This window comes from Protopterus annectens, chromosome 2.part0, assembly GCF_019279795.1.
Source record: "Protopterus annectens isolate FY-2018-M chromosome 2.part0, PAN1.0, whole genome shotgun sequence".
In the NCBI taxonomy this organism is placed as follows: domain Eukaryota; kingdom Metazoa; phylum Chordata; order Ceratodontiformes; family Protopteridae; genus Protopterus; species Protopterus annectens.
The window spans coordinates 1,014,484,817-1,014,509,632 of record NC_056728.1 but is presented as its reverse complement, the minus strand read 5'-3'; the positions used below and the strand labels follow the sequence as shown (position 1 = coordinate 1,014,509,632).

Here is a 24,816-nt window from a genome sequence, read left to right as displayed (position 1 = left end):
TGAACACCCTACAGTTAGAGCCATCCGTAATCTGTATGCAAACCTCGTTGGCGTTAGAGTTAATCAAAGTGCATGGGGCAACACCAAACATGGGATCAAGCCTTGTATCATAATAATTTGCTACACTTATTTGTTGTACCATCTGGTCCCTGGTCTCTGTGGTTTGTACCCCCACCCCGGCTCTCCCGGGGATAATGAAAATCCTGGTTACGCTCTTTTCTATCCTTTTCAGCGGGCGTTCACTTCTACGTGGGGCCTCATTGTGGTTACCCTGAAACACTTCATCAGTGCCACTGTCAAGAGTACTGTTATATCTACTATTGTTAGCTGATTTGTTGTAACAAGGGTATGCCTTCTCTTCCCTGTACTCATGAACATCCCTCTCAAGTTTCTTAATCTTTCTAGTGATAATTTTGGAACAAAATAAATCAACCTCCTCAAAGACCTTGTCATAGTCGTGTTTGACCATGCCAAAGTCTAAATCTGAAATAACAATGTTGTGAAGGTTGTTTAGTTCCTCAATCAGTGTTTTAGCCTTCTTTTCATATTCTTCAAGCATGACCGCTATAACCTCAAGGCCTGCCCGATCAAAAATACTGCAAAGCTGTTTATACTGTGCAGAGCCATGCTTAACAAAGTTCGGAAACTTAAATAGTCGTAGCCCCTTAGGGATACGCTTGGTCCTGACACATTCTGTCAGGTAGTCAATTCGCATTGATTACTTTTTAGCGCATACAGTTTATTTTTAAAAGTAGTAAACTCCGTATCAATGGCCACAGAATTAACATGAGAAACAGTACCTTTGTTAAAATTGAAAGGCTGATTCGCCCAGTTTGAAAAGTCAAATTCTTCGTTTTGTCCTTTGTTTTCTTGGACCGGGCACCTGGATTGACACGAATATTAGAAGTTTTGTGCTTTCATGGCATCCTTGGTTATCGTGAACAACCGGGTGTAGTCCTTGTTCCGTCTGAATCCCTCCAGCGGTGCGTTGTACCAATGGAACACTGCTAGGGGAAATGTTAGTTGAAGAAATACATACAACATCCTTACGCTGTAAATTGAGAAGTCCCTTGAGCTCAGTGAGCATGTCTAGCACCTGGTTGAATTCTGCTCGCGTTACAGGAAGGTTAGAATCAGTTTCCTGTAGCAAGCGGGGTGTAACTGCAGGGTTGAACGCCTCTACGCCGGTGGTCATGGTACCAAAACAAGAACCAGAAAAACTTCACGAACAAATGTAGACCAACCAAGAAAAAAATCCAGAACACACCCGTGGAGACAATAATTCAACTGCAGCAAGGTAATGGTAACAAGCAGGTTTAATACCAACACGAATCCTTCACAGAACAACTTGATGACAAGCGCTTTCGCCTGGACAATTCCAGGCTTTTTCAAGTCAGAGCAAACAAAGCAAACTGGAAAAACAGTGCTTAAATAGCTGAGTCACATGCTGAATTTAATTGGTACTTGGAAAGCAATTAAAAGTAATTAGAAAGCATTTCAAGATGATGAAAAATTCAGTCTTGATAAAGCTCTTTAAAACACATAGTGTTCAGTGTAACACATTCTAACACTCCTGATAGTATATACACTATACAAAATAAAGTAAAAAGATCATGTAGTGTGCAAATTATACATTTTCTGATAAATATTCCCTATCTGCATTAAAAACATCCAAGACTACAACTTGTATATAAAAAGAAATACCAAAACATAAATATGTATCAACAAGCTATAAGCAAGTAAATAAGTACTGTTTACATGTAAAAAGAGCACAACTATGCTTGGAAAATGTAATAAGAACTGTTGGTAAAGCATAAATATGCTAACAGCAAGTACTAAAAAAACATTATAAAAAATACAGACTATAATCTAGCTCGTCTGAGCCTGAGAACTGGTCCTATGCTTAACGTCTCGTTCATGCCAGGCATGCTGCCAGCATCAGCATGTTACACTGAACACTATGTGTTTTTAAAGAGCTTTATCAAGACTGAATTTTTCATCATCTTGAAATGCTTTCTAATTACTTTTTAATTGCTTTCCAAGTACCAATTAAATTCAGCATGTGACTCAGCTATTTAAGCACTGTTTTTCCAGTTTGCTTTGTTTGCTCTGACTTGAAAAAGCCTGGAATTGTCCAGGCGCTTGTCATCAAGTTGTTCTGTGAAGGATTCGTGTTGGTATTAAACCTGCTTGTTACCATTACCTTGCTGCAGTTGAATTATTGTCTCCACGGGTGTGTTCTGGATTTTTTTCTTGGTTGGTCTACATTTGTTCGTGAAGTTTTTCTAATACAGAATGCACCTTTGCATTGGTTAAAATACTGTGTGTGTATTTAACATAATGTATACTCTCATTAACACATAATATAATAAGCTTTAGGAAATCATGGTTACTAGGGAAGGAAGGAGGCTATATGCCAATATAAAAAACACATGTATTAATAATGCCCATTTGTTAACCAGGTAGACCCACTTGACATACAGTTCTTTTTAAAGGTGACCCAGGAACAATGTTTGCTTAAGTAATTTGCTCAAGATCACTCAGTAGGCAAATTAGGGGTGAAGGAATTAAATCCTGTACCTTCGAAACTACAGTGGACAGACTTAACCATCTGCGCCAACTGTCAGAAGTACTTCAGAATTATCTGTATTCTGCAGCTGCATATGTGTTTGTGTGTGTGTGTGTGTGTGTGTGTGTGTGTGTGTGTGTGTGTGTGTGTGTATACATATGCACCTTCATTTGCTGTTCAAAAACAATGTGAACTTGCCTCACTTTTATGATATAGTTAAAACGTTTGTCCTTTTTGTTTGTGTTGATTACAGCACCTTAGTGTGATAACTTGCATCTTTGGAGAAGCCACTAGTAACTTAGTTAAACAGGTTTTTGTTTTAAAACCAAGTCATGTGCATTATACTGAGTGAGCATATAAGAAAGGCTTGTAGTCTGACTGGCATTTCATTTTTTTAATACAGACTTGCTTGCTGTCCCACCAGATCTCACTTCTGCAGCTGCCATGTACAGGGGCCCTGTCTATGCACTACATGATGTTTCTGACAAGATTCCAATGACAAACTCCCCACTTCTTGATCCATTGCCAAACCTCAAGATCAAAGTGTACAATTCTGGTACTGTCACACCACAGGATGACTTGTCAGACTTTTCGGCAAAATTGTCCCCACAAATTACTCAGTCTTTATTGGATAACGAGGCGTTGAACCTTAAAAACCAGAGTCTAGCACGGCAGCGAGATCCATCCTGTACTGCTTACGGGACCTTCAACTCCCTAGGGGGGCATCTTATTGTCCCCAACTCAGGTACGTTTTAAAAAGCTAGCAGAATTTTCGTGTTACTTTTCTGATCCTTGGCTGTCTGACATTAACTGAAAAAAGTCAGTTCCATTTTAGTAGTTAAAGATGCAGTGGTTTGTGCAATTATAGTTCAGAAGTCTTTTAAGACATGTCTTTTTAGATTCATAACATTATTTTACAGCAACATGTGTTCTCTGTTTAAGGAAGGGTGATTTTATTAGAATTTGATCTTGTATGATGCTTTAGAATAATTTTGTTCCCGTTTTCTGTTTTGTCATGTGACTGTAGGGAGTTTCCTAATAAGGTATCTTAAATGGGTACCATAAGTATAACCCATGGGGTCCCCCTGACATTTTTAAGGGGAGAACTGGCAAAAAGCAGGATTTTTTCTTCAATTACAGAATGAGAAATGGAGTATTTCCTGTTGTAAATCCAAAAAAACATTAATTTTGAAATTGGATGCAGTAAATTGTAATTAGAGATTATAGGTTGGAATGTTGTAACATCTGGTTCCAGGTTCTGAAATCCACTTACACCTGGCTGTGTGTTTCACAAAAGTTTAGAATGGAGTAGTAAACATGAACTGTGAGGCCCACCTTTCCCATTATCCCTTATTTTGTTTAAAAACATTGATTTAATGATAGCTAAGAAGTGATTGGCAACTCCTTTTCTTTTACTGTTCTTCTTTCCCCATAGATGTATGAGAAGCATACCTCTCAACCTGGAATCATCAAACATCTGGACAAGGCCCATAAAAAATAGGTACAAATCTATACGCTGATTAACATCTAATTTGCATACATAATTGCATAACTCCACCCACTCCAATGGAATTGTGGGATGCCAACTTTCAAATGCAAACTGAAGAACAGACAACCAAAATATGGCACTGCACCAGAGTCCCCTGCAGCCATTCCAATGTCCCATTACCTGGCGATTTCTCCCCATTTACCATAAACACTAATGTGTACATACTGCTTTACTTCTACAATGATTATTTGGAATTTATTTTTACATTTTGCAGCACAACAATGCACAAAACACTAACAGACATCTGCTAAACAAAGCAATACTGTCTCACAATGAAAATAGACTTGGCATTAAAACTTCTCTGACCTAGAAACTCACATTCATTGAAATAGCATTGAAACCCACACACCACATCCAAAGAAAATGCATCTGGCCAGTGGTGAATAAAGATTACCTTTGGGCTGTTTTCAAATCATTGGCCCCTTGCACACAAAACAAGAAACATATATGTGTTCTATTCTTTGATACACCTTCCTGACTTTAACTTATATTCTTTGTATAATACTGCACACTTGTTAGACAGTGTGCATTTCAAATTTATTGTTTGAACATTTTTCCAGTAGGCTGTACTGTAAGCAATGAAACAAAATGCATGGACCAAACTGCCCAATTCAGAACATTTCCGTCATAAAAGTCTACTTCCACAACCACACTATAAATAGAATGACAGTAGTGTAAGCCATAGGCATCTTGCACAGCTTCTCGCACTTATTTTCAACTTCAGTTTTTTTTGCGGGGGGAGCAAAAGGTAAAAAAACAGGGACACATTTTAAACATTGCTTGTATAATTTTGGAAAGTTGCTAGAATAAAATGTGTTACCACCATGCATGTCACTGGCAAGTCTTGAACCCAAGACGCTATGTACTACAGTCAGAGCAACATACCACTATGCCAAATCATCTGTTCCCTGAAAAAAGGAGTACTGAAACTTAATGGCTATCATTTAGTGAATTCAGTTCTCACTTCTCATCACCATAGCTTTCAACCTCTTAGCACAAAAAACCTGGATAAAGCTCACAAGTGGCGGTGGCTAGGGACTTAACAGGGACACATTTTAAACATTGCTTGTATAATTTTAGAAAGTTGCTAGAATAAAATGTTGTGTTACCACCATGCATTTCACTGTCAAGTATTGAACTCAGGACCTTATGCAGTACAGTCAGAGCAACATACCACTATGCCAAATCAGCAGTCCCCTAAAAAATAGGAAGACTGAAACTTAATGGCTATCATGTAGTGAATTCAGTTCTCACTTCTCACCATAGCTCTCAACCTCTTAGCACAAAAAAAACTGGACAAAGCCAGTAATGGGGGAATACATATTCTGTTCTGAAGGGTGGCCATGGTGGTGCCGTGGTTAGTGTTGCCACCTCACAGCAAGAGGTTTTCTGGTTACCTTCTGTGTGGAGTCTGCATGTCCTCCCTGTGGTTGCGTGGGTTTCTTCCAGGTGCTCCGGTTTCCTCCCACATCCCAAAGACATGCTGTAGATGGATTGGATACTCTAAATTGGCCCCAGGTGTGAGTGTGTGCATGTGTGTGCCTTCTGTGGAAGGTTGGGTGCCGGGCTGGCAACTCGACACTGTAAAACTCCACTGCCAATCATGAGCGGACAGGTGATCTGCTGTGGCAACCCCTAACTGGGAAAAGCTGAAAGAAGAAGACAAATTCAGTTCTCACTTCACACTCACCATAGCTCTCAACTCTTAGCACAAACAATGTAGACAAAGTTCAGAAATGGTGGTGGCTAGGGACTTTAGGCTCTTTTATTTTGAGCCTGAATACCTCTAGCCACCAGGTGTATTACATGGGGGCATTTACACACACACACACACACACACACACACACACACACACACACACACACGCACACGCACACGCACATGCACACGCACATGCACGCACACATGCACACATGCACACACACATACACACTTACTTGAGTCCCCAATGATAATCCGCTTCGCCTGAGTGCCAGCCCGGTAAATGCATCCAAACACTAATAAAATAAAACCAAATGAGCGCTGCTGCTAATAAAATAAGTCCAAGTTATTCCCCCAGTAAAATACATCCACAAGCTGCTAAGTAATATGAGTTTGCAAGAACTTAAATAAACAGCCTGTAAGTTACATGCCTGGTGTGCTAAAGTCCTTCACATGACAAAGATAGAGACGTTTCTAAATGACTGAACACAACAACAAGTACATATGTTTGCACTTTTCCTGATGCTTTCCCTATAAACATTTGATATCTGTTTATTTGCTCACTATCTCTCTTAGCCCATCTACCTCAGTTACCTTTCCTTTTGGATGTACATGTATCCCTAAAGCTGGAAGTTGTTACAACTTCATGTACGGGTTATTCTCTGTGGGTTTACATGTTTGCATGTTATATATTGTATGTTGCTGTGTCAGTTTCTCATATGGTACTACGTACTCCCTTGTCTGTTCTGTGCTCATGTATTCTGTGTGTTGTACAGTTCAGCAGAGCTATTCATTATCCACAACTGGCACCATCAAAAATTCTCTCATGTTTCTGAATCTGAGACTTTATCTCAAACTCTGAAATGTAGGTCCTGGATCCAAAAGATGATTTGTTTGTATGTATATGTACAAGTATATGTTGATTTACCAGAATGCACCAAAGCACCAAAACTCAATGCCAGCATTTCAAAAATCAGCATAATGAAATAAACCACACACACACACACACACACACACACACACACACACACACACACACACACACACACACACACACACACACACACACACTTACTCGAGTTCCCAATGATAATCCACTTCACCTGAGTGCCGGCCTGGTAAATAGATCCAAACGCTATCAAAATAAATCCAAACGAGCACTGCTGCTAATAACATAAATCCAAATCATTCCCCCAACAAAGTACATCCACAAGCTACTAAGTAATAATGAGTGCTGCTGTTCCCGCTCACTCACATTTGCAGCCAGAAATGATGACGTGAGCTGAAGGAGCTCAATTCCGACTGGCTGATAGCCCTGACAGAGCTGACGTCATCGCGCCCGTGATGATGTCAGCTCCGACAGCGCAATATTTGAAATAATTAAAAAAATCAAAAGGAAAAAATTGGAAATGAAGGGGTGCCACTCAGGAATCATGGCACCCCTTCATTTGGACCCCAAAACTCAGTAAAAACTGAGTAATTCAGTATGGTTGAGAGGTATGATGAGAAGGCACTCCCTTCCATGACACTAGCAGTATAAACTAGAAAAAGTATCTCATTTAACCTTTGAAAGCAGCATTGTTTTAAGACAAGTATTTCACAAGTCATTCATGGACCAATGTTTCAGTATCTAATTTTAGATCAATGCTGTAACTTTACAGAGGTTCAGGTTACTTCCTGCTTGGTCAAAATTAAGATGATTCTTGAAATATTTTAAAACAGGTTGGAGCCCGAAGGTTTTGGATTGTGAACATGAGAGATGCTCACTTATCCTGATGTACAACAGCTTCTTTTGTTTTGGTATGTCCAAGTAGTTAAGGTTGGGATAGGTTGAAAGGGAGGTGGTAGATGCCTATTTTTATAACAGCCGGACTTGTCCATGCCTTCTGTAGTATCACAGTAGCATGTATCTGTCATTTCTTTACCCTGCCAGACAAAGACAGTAAAGTTGTTTAGACTCACAAGAAATTTAAGTATGGATGTTGTATGTTTGGGAGATGTACAACAAAGAAAACCTCTTTCATTCTTTCATTTATGTTCTATTAAACACACACACACACACACACACACACACACACACACACACACACACACACACACACACACACACACACACACACACACATCTGTGAGCCACATCATGCAGTACCACTCTGCATCCATAGCTAAAGCTGTACTGCTCAGTGCTGTCTGCTCACGAATGTTCACAAGTCCTGCAAGTTGGCCTTGCTGACCCCAGTGAAGCAATGTTGAGAGCTATTGCTTACTGCCAGCTATGACACAGTATAATATAGTTCTTAACTGCTGTGATTTATACATTATGCAATTATTTTGCCGCAGAGAATGACCCCTCCTCTTCTGCCTAGGTTTAATAATATTGTTCACAAAGCTGGACCTATCTAATGGTATATTAACTATTAAATAAGTGAACTAAGGCAATGCAAACATTTGTGATGCTCTTCATACTCAGTGTTGCAGTACTAATTCTTGGGTCTTTCTGCTTGCAGAGGCCCACAACCAGCCCGATTTCCAGAATTTTTGCATTATCCCTAACCAATGGACATCCAATGACTGTCTGGATGTCAGGGTATAAGAAAGGAGGCTATGTGTGACATCTTCAGTTCTTTCTTGCCGTGCAGTCCTATGCACTTCATGTTTGTTCAATATGCTCAATCCATTGGTTGGATAATATTTCCAGACATCCTCTTCTCCTTCCAGTCATATAAATACCCTGTTGGAGAAATTCCTCTACTAATTCAAAAAAGTAAACAATTGCTTGAAGAGTGGAATGTAAAGGTTTTCACTTCTTTTGTCTGCTCTACTTGGGGCCTCAGCACAGTGTCTCTAACTGTTCTGACTACAAAGGTCTGTGCAAAAACTCTAAAATGTAGGTTTAGATGTTTTTGTGGTCCATTTGGAGTCATCTTTTTCAGCTTCCTTGATGGCATCACAATCTGCTGCTACCACAGGACCTGTGGTATCTGATAGCGTCATTCCAAAAAAGCAGAAAGACAAAAAAGATAATGATCCTGCCATTTTAATAAAATTCCAACTACCATTCCTAGGTTGACTGATGACCTAGGTGAGGCACCTTTGCAGTCCCCTGATCTAGCAACTTCTAGGGCTGACCCACTGGCACAGTCTTCAGGAAGTTGACATGTCTTCCATCCTACCTTTGAATGTCAGCACAATCCACACTTCATTTGGATCTGAAGTCACTCCACAGGCCTCATCTTCTGAAGCCTGCGCCATGTCTACTGAGGGAGACTTCTTGTCTTCCCCAACTACCGAAGTCATAACTAAAGTTACAGTTGGATGACCGAATCCTGCAATCCTTCCTGTAACATGGAGAAGCAAATCAAAGTGAATAACTTTACTTTATCTCTACTTCCAACCACTTCTATGCAGAACAAAGCCCAAGATTTCCTTAAAATTGTACAGAAGTTTATGGCTTTCATGAAATCTAGAGAGCCATGACTTTCATCCTCCTCCCAAGACTTCACCCTTGAAAAGGAACAGGGAAGTAGCTTTTCACGAATAGGAAGATTCCTTCAGCTCTAGACACTTACCACCTCAAACTTACCCAGACACATTCTTGTCTACTTTCCCACCCCGAGGACCTCTCCTTTGGGGACATCCTACATATAATGAAGGAGGCTTCCAGATGGGAAAATAAGCAGATGTTCTTCGTGTTTGCAGTCGTTACATTTGGGTAATCTGCTGGCAGGTTGCCCTCAGTCAGCCTGAATAACAAAGTCTTGGGTCCTGCATCGGTTGCTGTCTCCTCTTCCATGAAGTCAGGTCGTCAGGGGTATAAAACATGCAGCCGACGCCATTTTATTCAGTCTTTCTTGCTGATCGGTGCCCGAAGCAGAAGCAGTTCACAAGTGCCGGTCAGCCGACTACTGAAATTTTTGCATTCAAGTTTCAGAACCAAAGTCTTCAACTAACGCTAAGTACCACGTTGGGGAAACTTTTTCATGCTCCTTACCAATGTCAGTAAAAGTTAATAATTGCATTACTTGTGGGAAGCAAATACCTCATAAGGATTTTCATTTGTACTGTATTCCTTGCCTAGGCCCAGATCATAATGTGTCTTGTTGTCGGTTTTGTGTTAGATTTAACCAACGCACTATTAAGCATTGGTATATTTTTGCCTCAAAATATTTTGGATCCAAATTTAATTACCCTGAAATGTCATCAGTTAGCAATCTGACTACCGGAGTTCACAAAAAATGCACAGAAAAGGACAGAGACAGACTGTTGAGGTCCAAAACCGATGACGAAGATTCTCCTAAGCCAGTTGCCGGTTCGCTGGTACTCAGTGAGGTGCTTTCGCAGCCCCTGATACCCGCTACTTTTGAGTGACAGGCCTCTACCGAGAACCATGCAGAGTCCGGTATGCCGCGAGATTCTCAGAGTATTAAACCCGCTGATGTCTCTCCCTTGGATGGGTCCAGAGCCGCTGAGCAGGCACCGGTTTCTGAGGGTGTTTTCAGGCCTCAAAAATCTGTATATAAAACTCACACCAGCTTCAAAAACAAGATCAAAAACATCTTCTAAGTCTAAAAAACTGATGCATGAGCCACACGCTCAGGCCCCTATGCCTAAAAAAACAAATGATCAAAATAGCTGAGGACTTAATTACCTTGATCAGGGGTTCCCACACCCACCCCCCCCCCCCTGCCTAGGCAAGACACTGGTTATGAATCTTCAGATCAGGTTTCCATTTCTTCTGATTTCTCTTCTGATCAGGACTTTTCTATTCCATCCTATGAGGATTCAGATGCAGAAGAATCCATCCCATCTGCATCTCCTCCTGAGGATTATTCTTTTGGAGAAACCCTGCATACTTTAAGGGGACATTTTCATTGGGAGAGTCAGGATTTCTCTGAATCAAAAAAGAGGCTTAGGGATTTCCTTCTTCTTCCTCAGCATAGGCCTTTGGCAGTACCTCCTGTATTAGATATTGTTGATGATGTGTTTTCAGAATCAAGCATGGCTCCTGATTCCCTACCTCTGGCTCCTAGTAAGCCAGACAGATATTACAGGGTTCCAGACAGATATTACAGGGTTCTGACTCCCACAAATTTCTATCCAAAAATCCTGCTGCTGATCCTGAGACTATCTCACAGGGTCCCAAAGATGTAAAGGCCTCTACAGCCAAAAATCCTACCTCCTCTGATAGAGATTCCAGGGTGCTGGAAAGATGGGGAAAGAAGGTTTATACATCTGCAACCTTGGCAATTAGGGCCTTAAACTGCCAGTTTCATATGCTTAAATATCAACAACATGTTATGGGCTTATTGAAACAGAAAATGATGTTGATTTCTGATTGTGTGGAAAGTAAAGAATTACAGATATTATCACATGCAGCAGAACAGGTTGGAAAGCATACTTTGCAATATGGTTTTGATTCCTTGGAGGCCTCTTGCAGGGCCGCAGTTACTGGATCTGTGATTAGACGGCATGCCTGGTTCAAGGAGCAAAATCTGCCTGATCATGTTAAAGCTAAATTGTTGGATGCCCCTTTACAGCATGATACTCAGTTTGGTAATAAGGCAGAAGAGGTTTTAAAGAAAATGGAAGACAAAGCTAGAAGACAAAGTTTATTTTTAATAGCAAATATTATGGATTCATTAAATCTTATCACCGCTTTCAAGATAATATCAGCCTTATTTGGAATAGTAATATAGATATTTTGAATTAATTTTTAGTTTATATTAATGAAACCACTTATTTTTTAAAATTTACATGGAATATAAATAATAATAGTATTAATTATTTAGATGTTAATTTAATTAAAGATTATGAAAATAAAACTTATATTTCATTAATTCATAGAAAAGAATCATACTCTAATAGTTTTCTCCATTACAGTAGTGCACACCCAGAACATCAGAAAAATCAGTTATAAAGGGGCAATTAGTAAGAGCTGCCCGAATGATTACTAACTTTGCTGAATTTCAAATAGAATGTAACTTCTTACGAAGTATGTTTATAAATAAAAATTATCCACCTGTATTAATTGATAAATTAATTACTGAGGTGACACAAAAAAGATTAAATGGTCACTTTTTTCCAATTTTAAATGGGTATAATATGAATATTAATAATATAGATAATGGAGATCAAAATATGACAACTATTTTTAAAGTGGAAACTATAATAAATCCTATGGCTAATAATAATCTAATGTTGCAAAATGAAAATCAATTTACAAAAGCATTGGTTATTACTTTTTCGCAGGAATATCAAATAATAAGGGAAATATTTATGAATAACTGGGCGATTTTAATGAATGATCCTCAGTGTAAGAAATATATAGACAATTTCCCTAAAATTGTATATAGAAAAGGGAAAAGTTTTAAAGATTTATTAAGATCAAACACCCAAAATATAAATAATAATAATGTAATAAATGGAATGTATAAGTGTGGTGCTTGTAACTGGTGCCATAAAATTAATGTAGGGCAGTTTTTTTATTTAAGAAATAAAAAATATTTTTTAAAAAATAAATATAACTGTAGATCAGAAAAGCTGTAGTTTATTTAGCCATGTGTGATTCGTGTGCCTCATTTTATGTAGGCCAAAACAGAGAGAGCCTTATCTCAAAGAATTTATGAACACGAATATGCAATTAAGAAAAATAAAGCAAATAACGCTTTAGCAAAACACATTAATGAGTATAACAATCATCAGTTTCATTTTTTAATTATAGATCATGTGGAGATAAAAGACAAAACCCCTTGGGGTTTAATACTCGAACAAAGAGAATTACAATGGCAAATTAAACTATAAGCAGACACATGGCCTGGTATAAATGAAAGAAGTACTATAGCACCAATACTTAAATTAATGGCACTAAATAGAAAAGAAATTAAAGATTAAAATAACGTATTTTGAGTATTAATTTTAGATATATTTTTATATAATTTTAAATATTTATTATATTATATATTTATATATTTGATATTAGATCCTACATAGAAGCACATTAGGATGAATTAATTTTTTCACATTAATAAATCCTTTTAATAATGTGGTTTAAATTTTGTTCTTTAATAATAGTATATATATTATTTATCTGGTATAGGTGGAGATTTTTTTAGATAGGGATGAACACTAATGGAGATGGTTTGGAATATATATATGTGTATATACATAATATACATATATATGTATTTTTTTTTATATTTTCTATGGATTAATATTGTATGTTGAAAACATTTTAAATAAAGATTATATATATAGGCTGACATCATAAGTTATTTCTATTCTTATTTTCATTATTTGTATTTTTTATTATAGAATAATATTATTCACTTAAACATTTTAAATTTCATTTAAATTATATTGAATGGCTAATATTACAGTATTTTTCGTATAATAATGTTAATATTATAATGAAATTAGTTACAGAAAATATTTTATTTAATTTATTTAATTTTTTTAATATTAAATATTTTTATTTATATTCTTGTTATCAGTTCTTCCATATATTGGTAAATTCTCATATAAAGTATATATTATAGTATTTATGTAATATAGGAATTAGTAACTATATATACATGAGGAAAGTCAAAATATTTTCATGTAATATAGGAATTAGTAACTATATATACATGAGGAAAGTCAAAATATTTTCAAACAGTCATTTTTATATTACTGGGCATGCTCGTTTTGTATGAGTCATGTGAGCGGGATTTTTTGAAAAAAGAGAAGGTTATAAAAGGAAGTGATGTAATTTAATTGATTGTCTGATGAAGTTTAAAACCTTTTAAATGAAAGCGCTTATTTTTGATAGTTTGTGTAGTTGAAGTTATTTGATTGTTATTTTCATAGTCTGTTCGTTTTGAAGTTCGTTGGTTCTAATAAATTTATATTTTACATCCGATTGGTGGCGTTTTGCTTTTGGCTATTCAGTAGTTCGTGGTTCTCTGTAGTAATCTGGCTCCTAGTAAGCCAGACAGATATTACAGGGTTCCTGACTCCCACAAATTTCTATCCAAAAATCCTGCTGCTGATCCTGAGACTATCTCACAGGGTTCCAAAGATGTAAAGGCCTCTACAGCCAAAAATCCTACCTCCTCTGATAGAGATTCCAGGGTGCTGGATAGATGGGGAAAGAAGGTTTATACGTCTGCAACCTTGGCAATTAGGGCCTTAAACTTCCAGTTTCATATGCTTAAATATCAACAACATGTTATGGGCTTATTGAAACAGAAAATGATGTTGATTTCAGATTGTGTGGAAAGTAAAGAATTACAGGAATTATTGCATGCAGCAGAACAGGTTGGAAAGCATACTTTGCAATATGGTTTTGATTCCTTGGAGGCCTCTTGCAGGGCCGCAGTTACTGGATCTGTGATTAGAAGGCATGCCTGGCTCAAGGAGCAAAATCTACCTGATCATGTTAAAGCTAAATTGTTGGATGCCCCTTTACAGCATGATACTCTGTTTGGTAATAAGGCAGAAGAGGTTTTAAAGAAAATGGAAGACAAAGCTAAATCTATACAAACTGTAAAACATTTCTTACAAGTGCAGCCACCCAGGTTCAGTAGGCACTGGCCTACTAAAAATGGGTCCTTTCCTGTGTCCAACAGAGCCTCTCAAGGCAAATCCAGGTGCTCAAAAGGATCCAGATACCAATCACAGGGTTCTTACAGGTCAAAGCAATGGGGTGCCTCCACCTCCAAATCTGGAGGAAACAAAGCACAACCCTACAGTAAGCAGTCTCAATGACTTTCCTCTACCTTCACTAAGCACTTATCTTTTGGCAGCCCCCTTGGGGGAAAATTAGCACTTCATGCTTAAAATTGGCAGTTAATTACCCAGGACAAGTGGGTATTAAACATAGTATCCCAGGGGTACAGATTTCATTCTCATACTTTGCCAATTCCAAACAGTTGGCCAGATCTGCCACAGAATCAATGGGCAGAGGCTCAGAAACAAGTTTTGTCCCTCATGGATATGGGGGCTATTCAACCAGTACCAGAACAGGAAAAAGGACGAGGTTTTTATTCAAGACTTTTCCTGGTACCCAGAAAAGACAATGCTTGGCATCCAATACTGGACTTATCGATTTTGAACATATTCCTGGACATTCCAAAATTCAGAATGCTGACTTTACAACAGCTACTGCCTATGTCTGGCAGGGACACATGGTTAGTGACTCTAGACTTAAAAGAGGCATACCTGCATATCCCAATAAGGGAATCGTGCAGAAGATAGCTCCACTTCAAGGCAGGTTTTTTGCATTACCAATTCTCTGCACTGCCCTTTGGCATATCTACTGCGGCCAGGGTCTTTACAAAGTGCCTGGAACCAGTAATTGCATTTTGCAGGCAAAGAGGCATACAAATTTATCCTTACCTGGACGACTGTCTCATTCAAGCAGAAAACAAGTACATTCTTCTTCAACATGTGGCATTTGTAAAAAGGCTGCTAACATGCCTAGGGTAGGCAATAAACTAAAAGAACTCCCAACTGGTACCCTCTCAAATAATTACATACCTGGGTGCAAGCTTGAATACAACTGCCCAGATGGCTTACCTTATGCCAGACCAACAAAGGCAACTGACAACATACTTCAAACAGATGGCAACAAAAACCCAGTTATCTGCAAGACAAATTCTGCAGGCTTTGGGGTTCATGGCATCCTGCATTCTACTAATTCCATATGCAAGACTGCATATGAGGAAACTTCAATGGTACCTAAAAGGTTTATGGAGCCAACATTGTCACAGTCTGGAAACAATGATTCCTCTCATTCCCTGCTTACAACAGCAGTTTCTTTGGTGGGCAGAGACATGTCACCAAAACAAGGGACTGTCATTCACTCTACCCCCTGCCACCCAAACCTTAACTACAGATGCATCAGACTATGCTTGTTGGGGCCCACCTGGCAGGGAGATGCATTCAGGGTATATGGAGCCCACAACAAATGCATCTGCATATCAACCAGAAAGAGATGCTAGCTGTTCAAAATGCTCTGACAGCCTTCAAGGACTTACTTCATCCAGGACAACTACTGATAAAGACGGACAACACCACAGTTATGTGGTACATAAACAAGCAGGGGTGTACACATTCCTACCCCCCTTTGCAGCCTAGCCATGGTATTGTGGAACACAGCATTGACTTACCAAGTACATCTTCAAGCTCAGTTCCTGCCAGGAAAACAAAATACTCTGGCAGACGACCTAACCAGAAATCTTATGGACCCACACGAGTGGAAACTGGATCCACCAATCTTCAGCATGGTAACACAGAAATGGGGGAGCCCAGACATAGATCTATTTGCCTCTCCCCAAAATTATCAACTGGACAAATTCTGCACAAGGACTTATCACAGACAAGCATGGAAAGTGGATTCCCTATTCTTCAGTTGGAAAAACCTATCAGTCTATGCCTTTCCCCCTCTGCCTCTTCTCTCCAAGGTCTTACTAAAGGTCAGACAGGAAAACTAAAAAATGATCCTGATTGCTCTGGACTGGCCTTGCCAGCACTGGTACCCAATTCTAAGGAATATGTCTCAGTTCCGTCCTTGGTTCTTGCCTCAAATACCTCATCTACTGTCTCAGCAGAACAATCAAATTCTGCACACTCAGCTCCAAACTCTGAACCTTGCAGCATGGCTGATCATTTAATTATTCAAACAACACCTCTCAGTAAATCTGTGAAGGATGTCATTTTGGAAGCCAGAAGGCCTAGTACTAGAAAATCTTATGCTGATAAGTGGAAGAGATTCTGTGCTTGGAACCAAGCACAAGAAACAGACACACCAAAACCAAATATCCCTCAGATTTTACAATACTTGACTGAGATGCTTGACAAGGGCCTATCTTTTTCTTCAATAAAAATCCATGCCTCTGCCATCTCAGTTCATTACAACACAGAACCTCCCCTCTTTTCTCATCCTCTGCTAAAACAGATTTAAGGCCTCCCAGAAGATCACTAACTCCTGCATGGGACCTCAGTTTTGTGCTGAAAAAACTCACCCTGCCTCCTTCTGAACCAGCAGCTACTGCGGTTATAAAATTTTTATCTTGAAAAATTGCTTTCCTCTTGGCAATCACTTCATCAAGAAGGATTTCAGAACTACAGGCTCTCATGGCTGTGGAGCCTTTTATTACTTTTCACCCGGACAGGGTGTCCCTCAGGACCAATCCTTCCTTTATGCCTAAGGTGATATCCAGTGTGGATCTTAACCAAACAATTTATCTGCCAACATTTTACCCAAATCTGCAGAACAAGAGGGAGGGAATTCTGCATTCTTTGGACATACACAGACAACTAAGATTCTACTTAAGCAGGACCAAATCTCTAAGAAAGTCCGAGCAACTACTGGTGGCATTTGCTTCAGGATCAGAGGGGAAGGCTATATTAAAGCAGGCTATAAGTGGGTAAGCCACTGCATTTGTTTCTGCTACTTGCACCATGGTAAACCTGTGCCCAAGGGAATCAGGTCACATTCCACCAGGGCTGCCTCTACCTCAGAAGCTTTTCTCAGAGGAGTTCCAACCAAAGACATTCTAGAAGCTGCTACTTGGAGCTCTGTCCATACCTTCACAAAACATTATCATTTGCCTCTCTTCTCCAAATCCAGGGCAGGCTTTGCCACTGCAGTTCTGCAGGGCCTTATAGCCGCTCCTAATGGTATTTAGTTCCATCCTCCCATCCATAGCTTTGGGATTGTACCCAAATGTAATGACTGCAACAGTGAAACACAAAGAACATAGTACAGTTGTGTACACTTACCATAAATGTAGATGTTGGAGTGTATTCACTGTTGCAGTCCGGGTTACCCACCCGCCATTCCCCTTTTCTATAACTTCTCTTTCCTTCACAATATTCTAAAGCCTTTCTGGTGTATTTGCTTTTAGATGAAGGTAAAGTTTTTGTTGTTAAAAGTGCATTTACATATATTGCTGTTTATTTATATATACATATATATATATATATATATATATATATATATATATATATATATATTTATATATATATATATATATTTTTTTGCTCCCCATTTGGGGGGCACCTGACATTTGGGGCAAGAAAAACTGAATAAAATGGTGTCGGCTGCATGTTTTATACCCCTGACGACCTGACATCATGGAAGAGGAGACAGCAACCGACGCAGGACCCAAGACTTTATTATTCAGGCCGACTGAGGGCAACCTGCCAGCAGATTACCCAAATGTAATGACTGCAACAGTGAATACACTTGAACATCTACATTTATGGTAAGTGTACACAACTGTACTTTGTCCCAGGTCCAGACTACACTATAGGGAACTCCTAAGTCTCCCTTCACCCAGACCACTGGCTGTTCCTCCAGTGCACCTTGTATTAGATGATGTCTTCAAAAACATAGTTCAACACCCTGACTCTCTACTTCCTCTTCCAATGAAACCAGACAGGTTTTACAGAGTGCTGGGAATTCATAAGCACTTCTATAACAAGGCTGATCCTTCTGTTGTCCGCTGAATCAAAGGTGTACCTAAATGGACCAACAAGGCATCCCGTGTCCAATGACAGTAAAGCAGATTACTAGACAGATTTAGGAAGAATGCTTATGCCCTGCCACCTTGTCAGCTAGATATGCGTACGTAAGTTGAATTTGTTCAAGACATATACTAACTAAGTTAGACTCTATTGTGGATCGAACCTTATCCAAAGAAATTCAGGAGGCAGCCAGAGAAGCTTGACGACGCCAAATACTCATTAAAATGTGCTTACGATGCCTTGGATGCATCATGCACACCTGCTGCCACAGGTTCTGTCATTCACAGGCATGCATGGCTCAGGACCCAGCCCCTGTTACATCAGGTACAGGTTGAACTACTGGATGCTTCTTTGGACAAGGAATTCCTTTTTGGCCCACCAGCTGAAAAATGTTTTTGAGAAACTAGACAAGAAAGGGAAGCAAATTAAAAATGTTAAAGAATTTTACCTATATCTGACTCACATAGGTACAGCAGTAACTACTTGTCACAATTTTGGCCTTTCCCACCTAGACAAGACAATGGGATGCCTCCCCATGGTAAAAAAAAAAAAAAAAAAAAACAAGACAGTCAAGGAAATGATAACCAGACCAATCTGGCAGGGGTTTCCAAGGAACCCACCTAGCACTGAGAGCAACTGTGACTATGTTCCACCATTCCCTCCCTTACCCCTTCTCATACCTCCCAGACCTCTAGCAGGGAAATTCTCTTTGTAAACCAGCGGAAAGCCATAACCAGGGACCAATGGGTCTTCAACAACATAGAAAAAGGATACTCTGTTCAATTCAGAGAAATACCACCCTTTATGGTCATTCCAAAACTGTCAAAAGAGCAGAAAAGTCTCTTACCATCTACCCTCATGAAGCTGCTTCAACAAGGATCCACTCAGCCTGCCACTCAAGAACAAGAAGGGAGAGGCTTCTACTCAAGGATGTTTCTAGTCCCATGAAAAGAAGGCTCTTGGATACCCATCATGGCCTGTCAAAACTAAACAAGATGTTCTTCATGTTTCACTGTTGCAGTCATCACACTTGGGTTATCTGTCTGCAGGTAGCCCTCAGTCAGCCCGAATACCAGAGTCTTGGGATTTCTGCATTGGATGCTGTTGCCTCATCCATGGCGTAAGGTCCTCAGGGGTATAAAACATGCAGCCAATGCCATTACATCAGCTTTCCTTGCCATGCAGGAGCCCGAAGCAGAAGCAGTTCACAAGTGCCATTCGGCAGCTACCTGAAATTTTCTTTTTTTTGAGTTTCAAACCTGAAGTCTTCTAAAGCTAAGTACCGCATTGGGAATCCTTTCTTGCTCTAACCGATGTCAGAAAAAGTTAACAATTGTCTTGCCTGTGGAAAGCAAATACCTCACAGAGATTTTCATTCTTACTGCGTCACCTGTTTAGGTTCAGACCACGACGTCCCTCACTGTCGGTTTTGTGCCTTGTTCAGTGCCCCAACTATTAGTCGTCAGGCTATTTTTGTCTCTAAATTCTTTTGCTCTCATTCTCCATATTCTGAAATGGCTTCGGTAAGCCATCCGGCTACCGACCTTCTGAAAAAACGCAAAGATAAAGACAGAGACAGGCCGCATAGGTCGAAAACTGTCGACAACGCTTCCATTAAGCTAGTCGCTTGTCCACCGGTACTCAGTGAGGTGCTTTCATAGCCCCTGTTACCTGCTTCTACAGATTCGCAGGCCTCTACTGAGACCCATTCAGAGTCTGATGTGCCGCAAGATGCTTCTTCGACTATGGAACCTGTGGATGACTCGGTACCTTGAATGTGTCCAGAGCCGTTGAGCAGCACCAGCTTCTGAGGGTGTATTCAGACCTTCCGATGTTCGTAGTAAACTGACTACTTCATTAATGACTAAATCTACTGAATTTCTCAGGCCCAGAGTTCACACTACGCCTAGGAAACCGATGACCAAAGCACATTCTCAAGCTCCTATGTCACAGAAACAAATGCTTAGAATGGCTGAAGACCTTATTACTTTAATTAGGGGAAGCCAGCCTTCCACCTCTAAAAGACAAAGAATTGATTTTCCTTCTGATTCTTCAGACCGAGTCTGATGACTCTGACCTCTGTGATTACCAGGACATACCCTTATCTACCTATGAGGACTCAGATGCAGAGGATTCAATTCCCTCAGCCTGCCCCCCAGAGGACATTTCTTTTGGTGAAACCTTTCCGCTGGGAATGCTAGGACTACCCACAGTCCAAAAAGAGACTCTAGATATTGTAGGTGATGTCTTCATGGAATCCAGCCTTACCCCTGATACTTTATCACCTGTTCCTAGAAAGCCTGACAGATACTATAGAGTACCTGACTCTCACAAATTTCTCATTAACCCACTGCTGATCCAGAGACCATTTCCCAGGGACCTAAAGGTATTAAGGCTTCTACAGCCAAAAACATTGCCCCTTCAGAAAGGGATTCTAGGGCTCTAGACAGATGGGGTAAGAAGGTATATACCTCTGCAGCTCTTGCCATTAGGGCTTTAAATTGCCAGTTTCACATGCTGAAGTACCAGCAGCATATTATTGATTTAATTAAACAAATAATGTTGTTGATTCCTGATTGTGCAGAAAATAAGGACGTACAAGATAATGCATTCTGCAAACTAAGTTGGTAAGCATACTTTGTTGTGCAGTTTTGATGCCTTACAAGCATCTTGCAGGACTGCTGTCACTGGGTCTGTTCTGACAAGGCATGCTTGGCTGAAGGAACAAATCTTGCCAGACCATGTCAAGGCAAAAGTACTTAATGCTCCATTAATCCAAGAATGTTTGTTTGGCTCTAAAGCAGAAGAAGTTCTTAAAAAGATGGAAGAAAAAGCTGAATCCATGCAAACTGTTAAAAGATTTCTTACAGGTACAGCCACCTAGATTCAGTAAGCATTAGCCTTCAAAAAACTCGTCCTTTCCAGTCCCTTCCAGACCTTCTCAGCCCAAACCCAGGGGCAGCAGACCACAAGGACTACAGTCCCAGGGTATGCAAATTTCTAAACAATGAGTTCTCCCTCCTCAAAAACTGGGAGTGGTAAGCCACCCCCTATGGAAAAAGTTCAAAATGACTTGTCCTTAATCCTTCCCAACCATGTTCAAGTACTTGCACCCCTAGGAGGAAACCTCGTCCTGCATGCAAATAACTGGGAGTATATTACCCAGGACCAATGGGTCTTAAACATTGTATCCCAGGGATACAGATTCTATTTCCACTCTCTGCCAACCCCAAGCGGATTGACAGACCTTCCTCCAAACCAGTGGACAGAGGCCCAAAAGCAAGTACTTTCTCTTCTCAGTATCAGGGCTATTTAACCTATGCCAACAGAGCAAAGGAGACAGTTTCTACTCTAGGCTGTTCCTGGTGCCAGGAAAGAGAACTCTTGGTGCCCTATTCTGGATCTGTCAACCCTAAACACCTCCCTGGTGGTACCATAATTCAAAATGCTTACACTCCAGCAGCTCCTTCCTATGCTAGCCAAGGACTCCTGGCTAGTCACCCTAGACTTAAAAGAAGCTTATCTGCACATCCCCATAAGGGAATCTTGCAGGAAATATCTATGTTTCAGCACAGTCTCTATGCACTATCAGTTCTCTGCACTTCCCTTTGGCTTATCTACTGTGCCCAGGGTCATCACAAAGTGCCTGGCACCAGCTATTGCTTACTGCAGGCAGAGAAATATTAAAATTTACACATACTTGGACGACAGCATGATTCAGGTGGACAGTCAGGAATTGCTACTGACATTTGTAAAGAGACTCCTAACTTCTCTGGGGTATACCATCAATGAAAAGAAATCACATCTGGTACCCAGCCAAAAGACTGTATTCCTGGGAGCAAGCTTGAATACAACTTCCCAGATGGCATTCCTCACTCCAGAAAAGCAGCTTTATTTGACAACTTATTTCAAACTACTGGCCACCCAAACCCAGCTATCTGCAAGAAAAATACTGCAAGCCCTAGGGTTCATGGTCTCATGTATTCTACTGATTCCGTATGCAAGACTGCGTATGAGGAAACTTCAATGGTACTTAAAAAGTCTCTGGTGTCAACATTCCCAGGACCTGGAAGCAGTGATTCTTATCATTTCTTGCCCAAGGACAGAGTTCCTTTGTTGGGCAGAGGCTTGCAAACACAACAAGGTACTCCCTTTCTCACAACCCCCCGCCATCCAAACTCTTGACAACAGATGCATCAGACTATGCATGGGGGGCTCACATGGCAGGCAAATGCATTCAAGACAAATGGAGCCCAGGACAAAATCACCTGTATATCAATCAAAAGAAATGTTAGCTGTACAGAATGCACTGACAGCCTTCAGATACCTTATCCTGCCAGGACAATTCCTGATAAAGACAGACAATGCCACAGTTATGTGGTACATTAACAAGCAGGGGGGAACTCACTCCTACCCCCTCTGCAGGTTAGCCATGGCTCTGTGGAACACAGCCTTAAGCAACCAAGTGCACCTGCAAGCTCAATTCCTGCCAGGCAAACAAAATTCACTGGCAGAAGACTTAAGCAGAACTCTAATGGACCCACACAAGTGGAAACTGGAGCCAAACTCATTCAAACTTCTAATACACAGGTGGGGGACACCAGAGGTGGACCTCTTTGCATCCCCCCAAAACCATCAACTAAACAAATTTTGCACCAGAATTTCCCACAGCCAAGCTTGGAAAGTGGATGCCCTATCCTTCACATGGGAAAACCTCTCAGTCTATGCCTTTTCCCCTCTGCCCCTTCTTCTAAAAGTACTCCTCAAGATCAAACAGGACAAGCCAAGGACAATCCTTATTGCACCAGACTGGCCACGCCAGCACTGGTACCCACTCCTACGGCACCTACAGCAGACCCCCTCTCTGCTGTCCCAGCAGGAGGGACAGATTTTGCATCCTCAGCTGCAAACCCTGAACCTGGCAGCCTGGCTTATTTCCTGAATACATCACCAGCAACCCTCAGCAAACAGGTGCTTGATGTTATTCGTGAGGCCAGGAGGCCCAGTACTAGGAAATCCTATTCAGAAAAGTGGAATAGATACTGTTCTTGGAGCCAGTCTCAAGGGAAGGACACAGCTGTGCCCTCCTTGCATCAAATCCTAGATTACCTAGCAGAGCTGTTCCACAAAGGCCTATCCTTATCATCAGTTAAGAGTCATGCCTCTGCCATCTCAGCTCATTATAATACTGAGACACGCCTCTTCTCTCACCCTCTGATCAAGCAGTTTCTGAGTGGAGATAACAGTTTAAGACCCCCAAGGAGAGCTCCCACTCCTGCCTGGGACCTTAACTTTGTACTAGAGAAGCTCATGCTTCCCCCTTTTGAGCCTGCTGCTACAGCAGAGTTAAAATTCCTCTCTTGGAAAACAGCCTTACTGCTAGCCATCACTTCAGCAAGAAGAGTGTCTGTGTTACAGGCCCTTATGGCTGTGGTACCCTTCATTATCTTCCATGCGGACAGGGTTTCCCTCAGGACTAACCCATCTTTTATGCCCAAGGTGGTATCCAGTGTGGCTTTAAACCAATCCATCCATTTGCCAACCTTTTTTCCTAATCCTCAGAGTAAAGGGGAAAGGATCCTGCACTCCTTGGATGTACACAGACAGCTCAGGTTCTACCTTGACAGGACTAAACCCTTCAGAAAATCTGACCAGCTGCTAGTCAGCTTTGCTACAGGAGCAGAGGGCAAGGCCATTTCGAAACAAACAATTTCTAAATGGATAGCACACTGCATCCATTTCTGCTACAAACACCATGGAAAACCTACCACACAGGGGATCAAGCCTCATTCCACTAGGGCTACCTCAACCTCTACAGCCTTTCTCAGGGGAGTCCCTACCAGGGACATCCTGGAAGCTGCAACCTGGAGTTCCGTACACACCTTCACCAATCTTTACCACTTACCTATCTTTTCTAAATCCAGAGCTAGATTTTCCACAGCAGTCTTACAAGGCCATATAGCCAGCCCTAATACTTCTTGACTGCCTCCACCCTTCCTCAGCTTTGCGAATCAACCCAAGTGTGATGACTGCAACAGTGAAACACGAAGAACATAGTACAGTTGTGTACACTTACCATAAATGCAAATGTTCGAGTGTATTCACTGTTGCAGTCCTGGTTACCCTCCCTCCAGCCCCCTGTCCTTCTGTACTTTCTACCTATCCTCTTTTTTGGCCATATCTTATGGACATTGTATTTACTTTTTACTGAAGGTGTTCCACACCATTTGATTGCTTCCTATTTTGGGGGCTCCTGACATCTGGGGCAAGAAAAACTGATGTAATGGCATCGGTTGCATGTTTTCTACCCCTGACGACCTGACGTCATGGATGAGGCAACAGCATCCAACGTAGAAATCCCAAGACTCTGGCATTCGGGCCAACTGAGGACTACCTGCATGCAGATAACCCAAGTGTGATGACTGCAACAGTGAATACACTCGAACATCTACATTTATGGTAAGTGTACACAACTGTACTTTCCTC

At 40.6% G+C, this 24,816-nt stretch overlaps 1 protein-coding gene across 3 annotated transcripts in view; it reads left to right on the top strand.

Moving 5' to 3' along the window:
* UNC5C (unc-5 netrin receptor C) overlaps window positions 1–24,816 on the top strand; it is a 1,141,364-nt gene that overhangs the window by 976,484 nt on the left and 140,064 nt on the right. For 2 of the 3 annotated variants that reach the window (XM_044061273.1, XM_044061270.1), the window contains one exon: window positions 2,973–3,314. In XM_044061273.1, the coding sequence (XP_043917208.1) occupies window positions 2,973–3,314 (342 nt within the window). The remainder of the gene's footprint in view (window positions 1–2,972; window positions 3,315–24,816) is intronic. The other variant, XM_044061271.1, reaches the window with a different exon arrangement.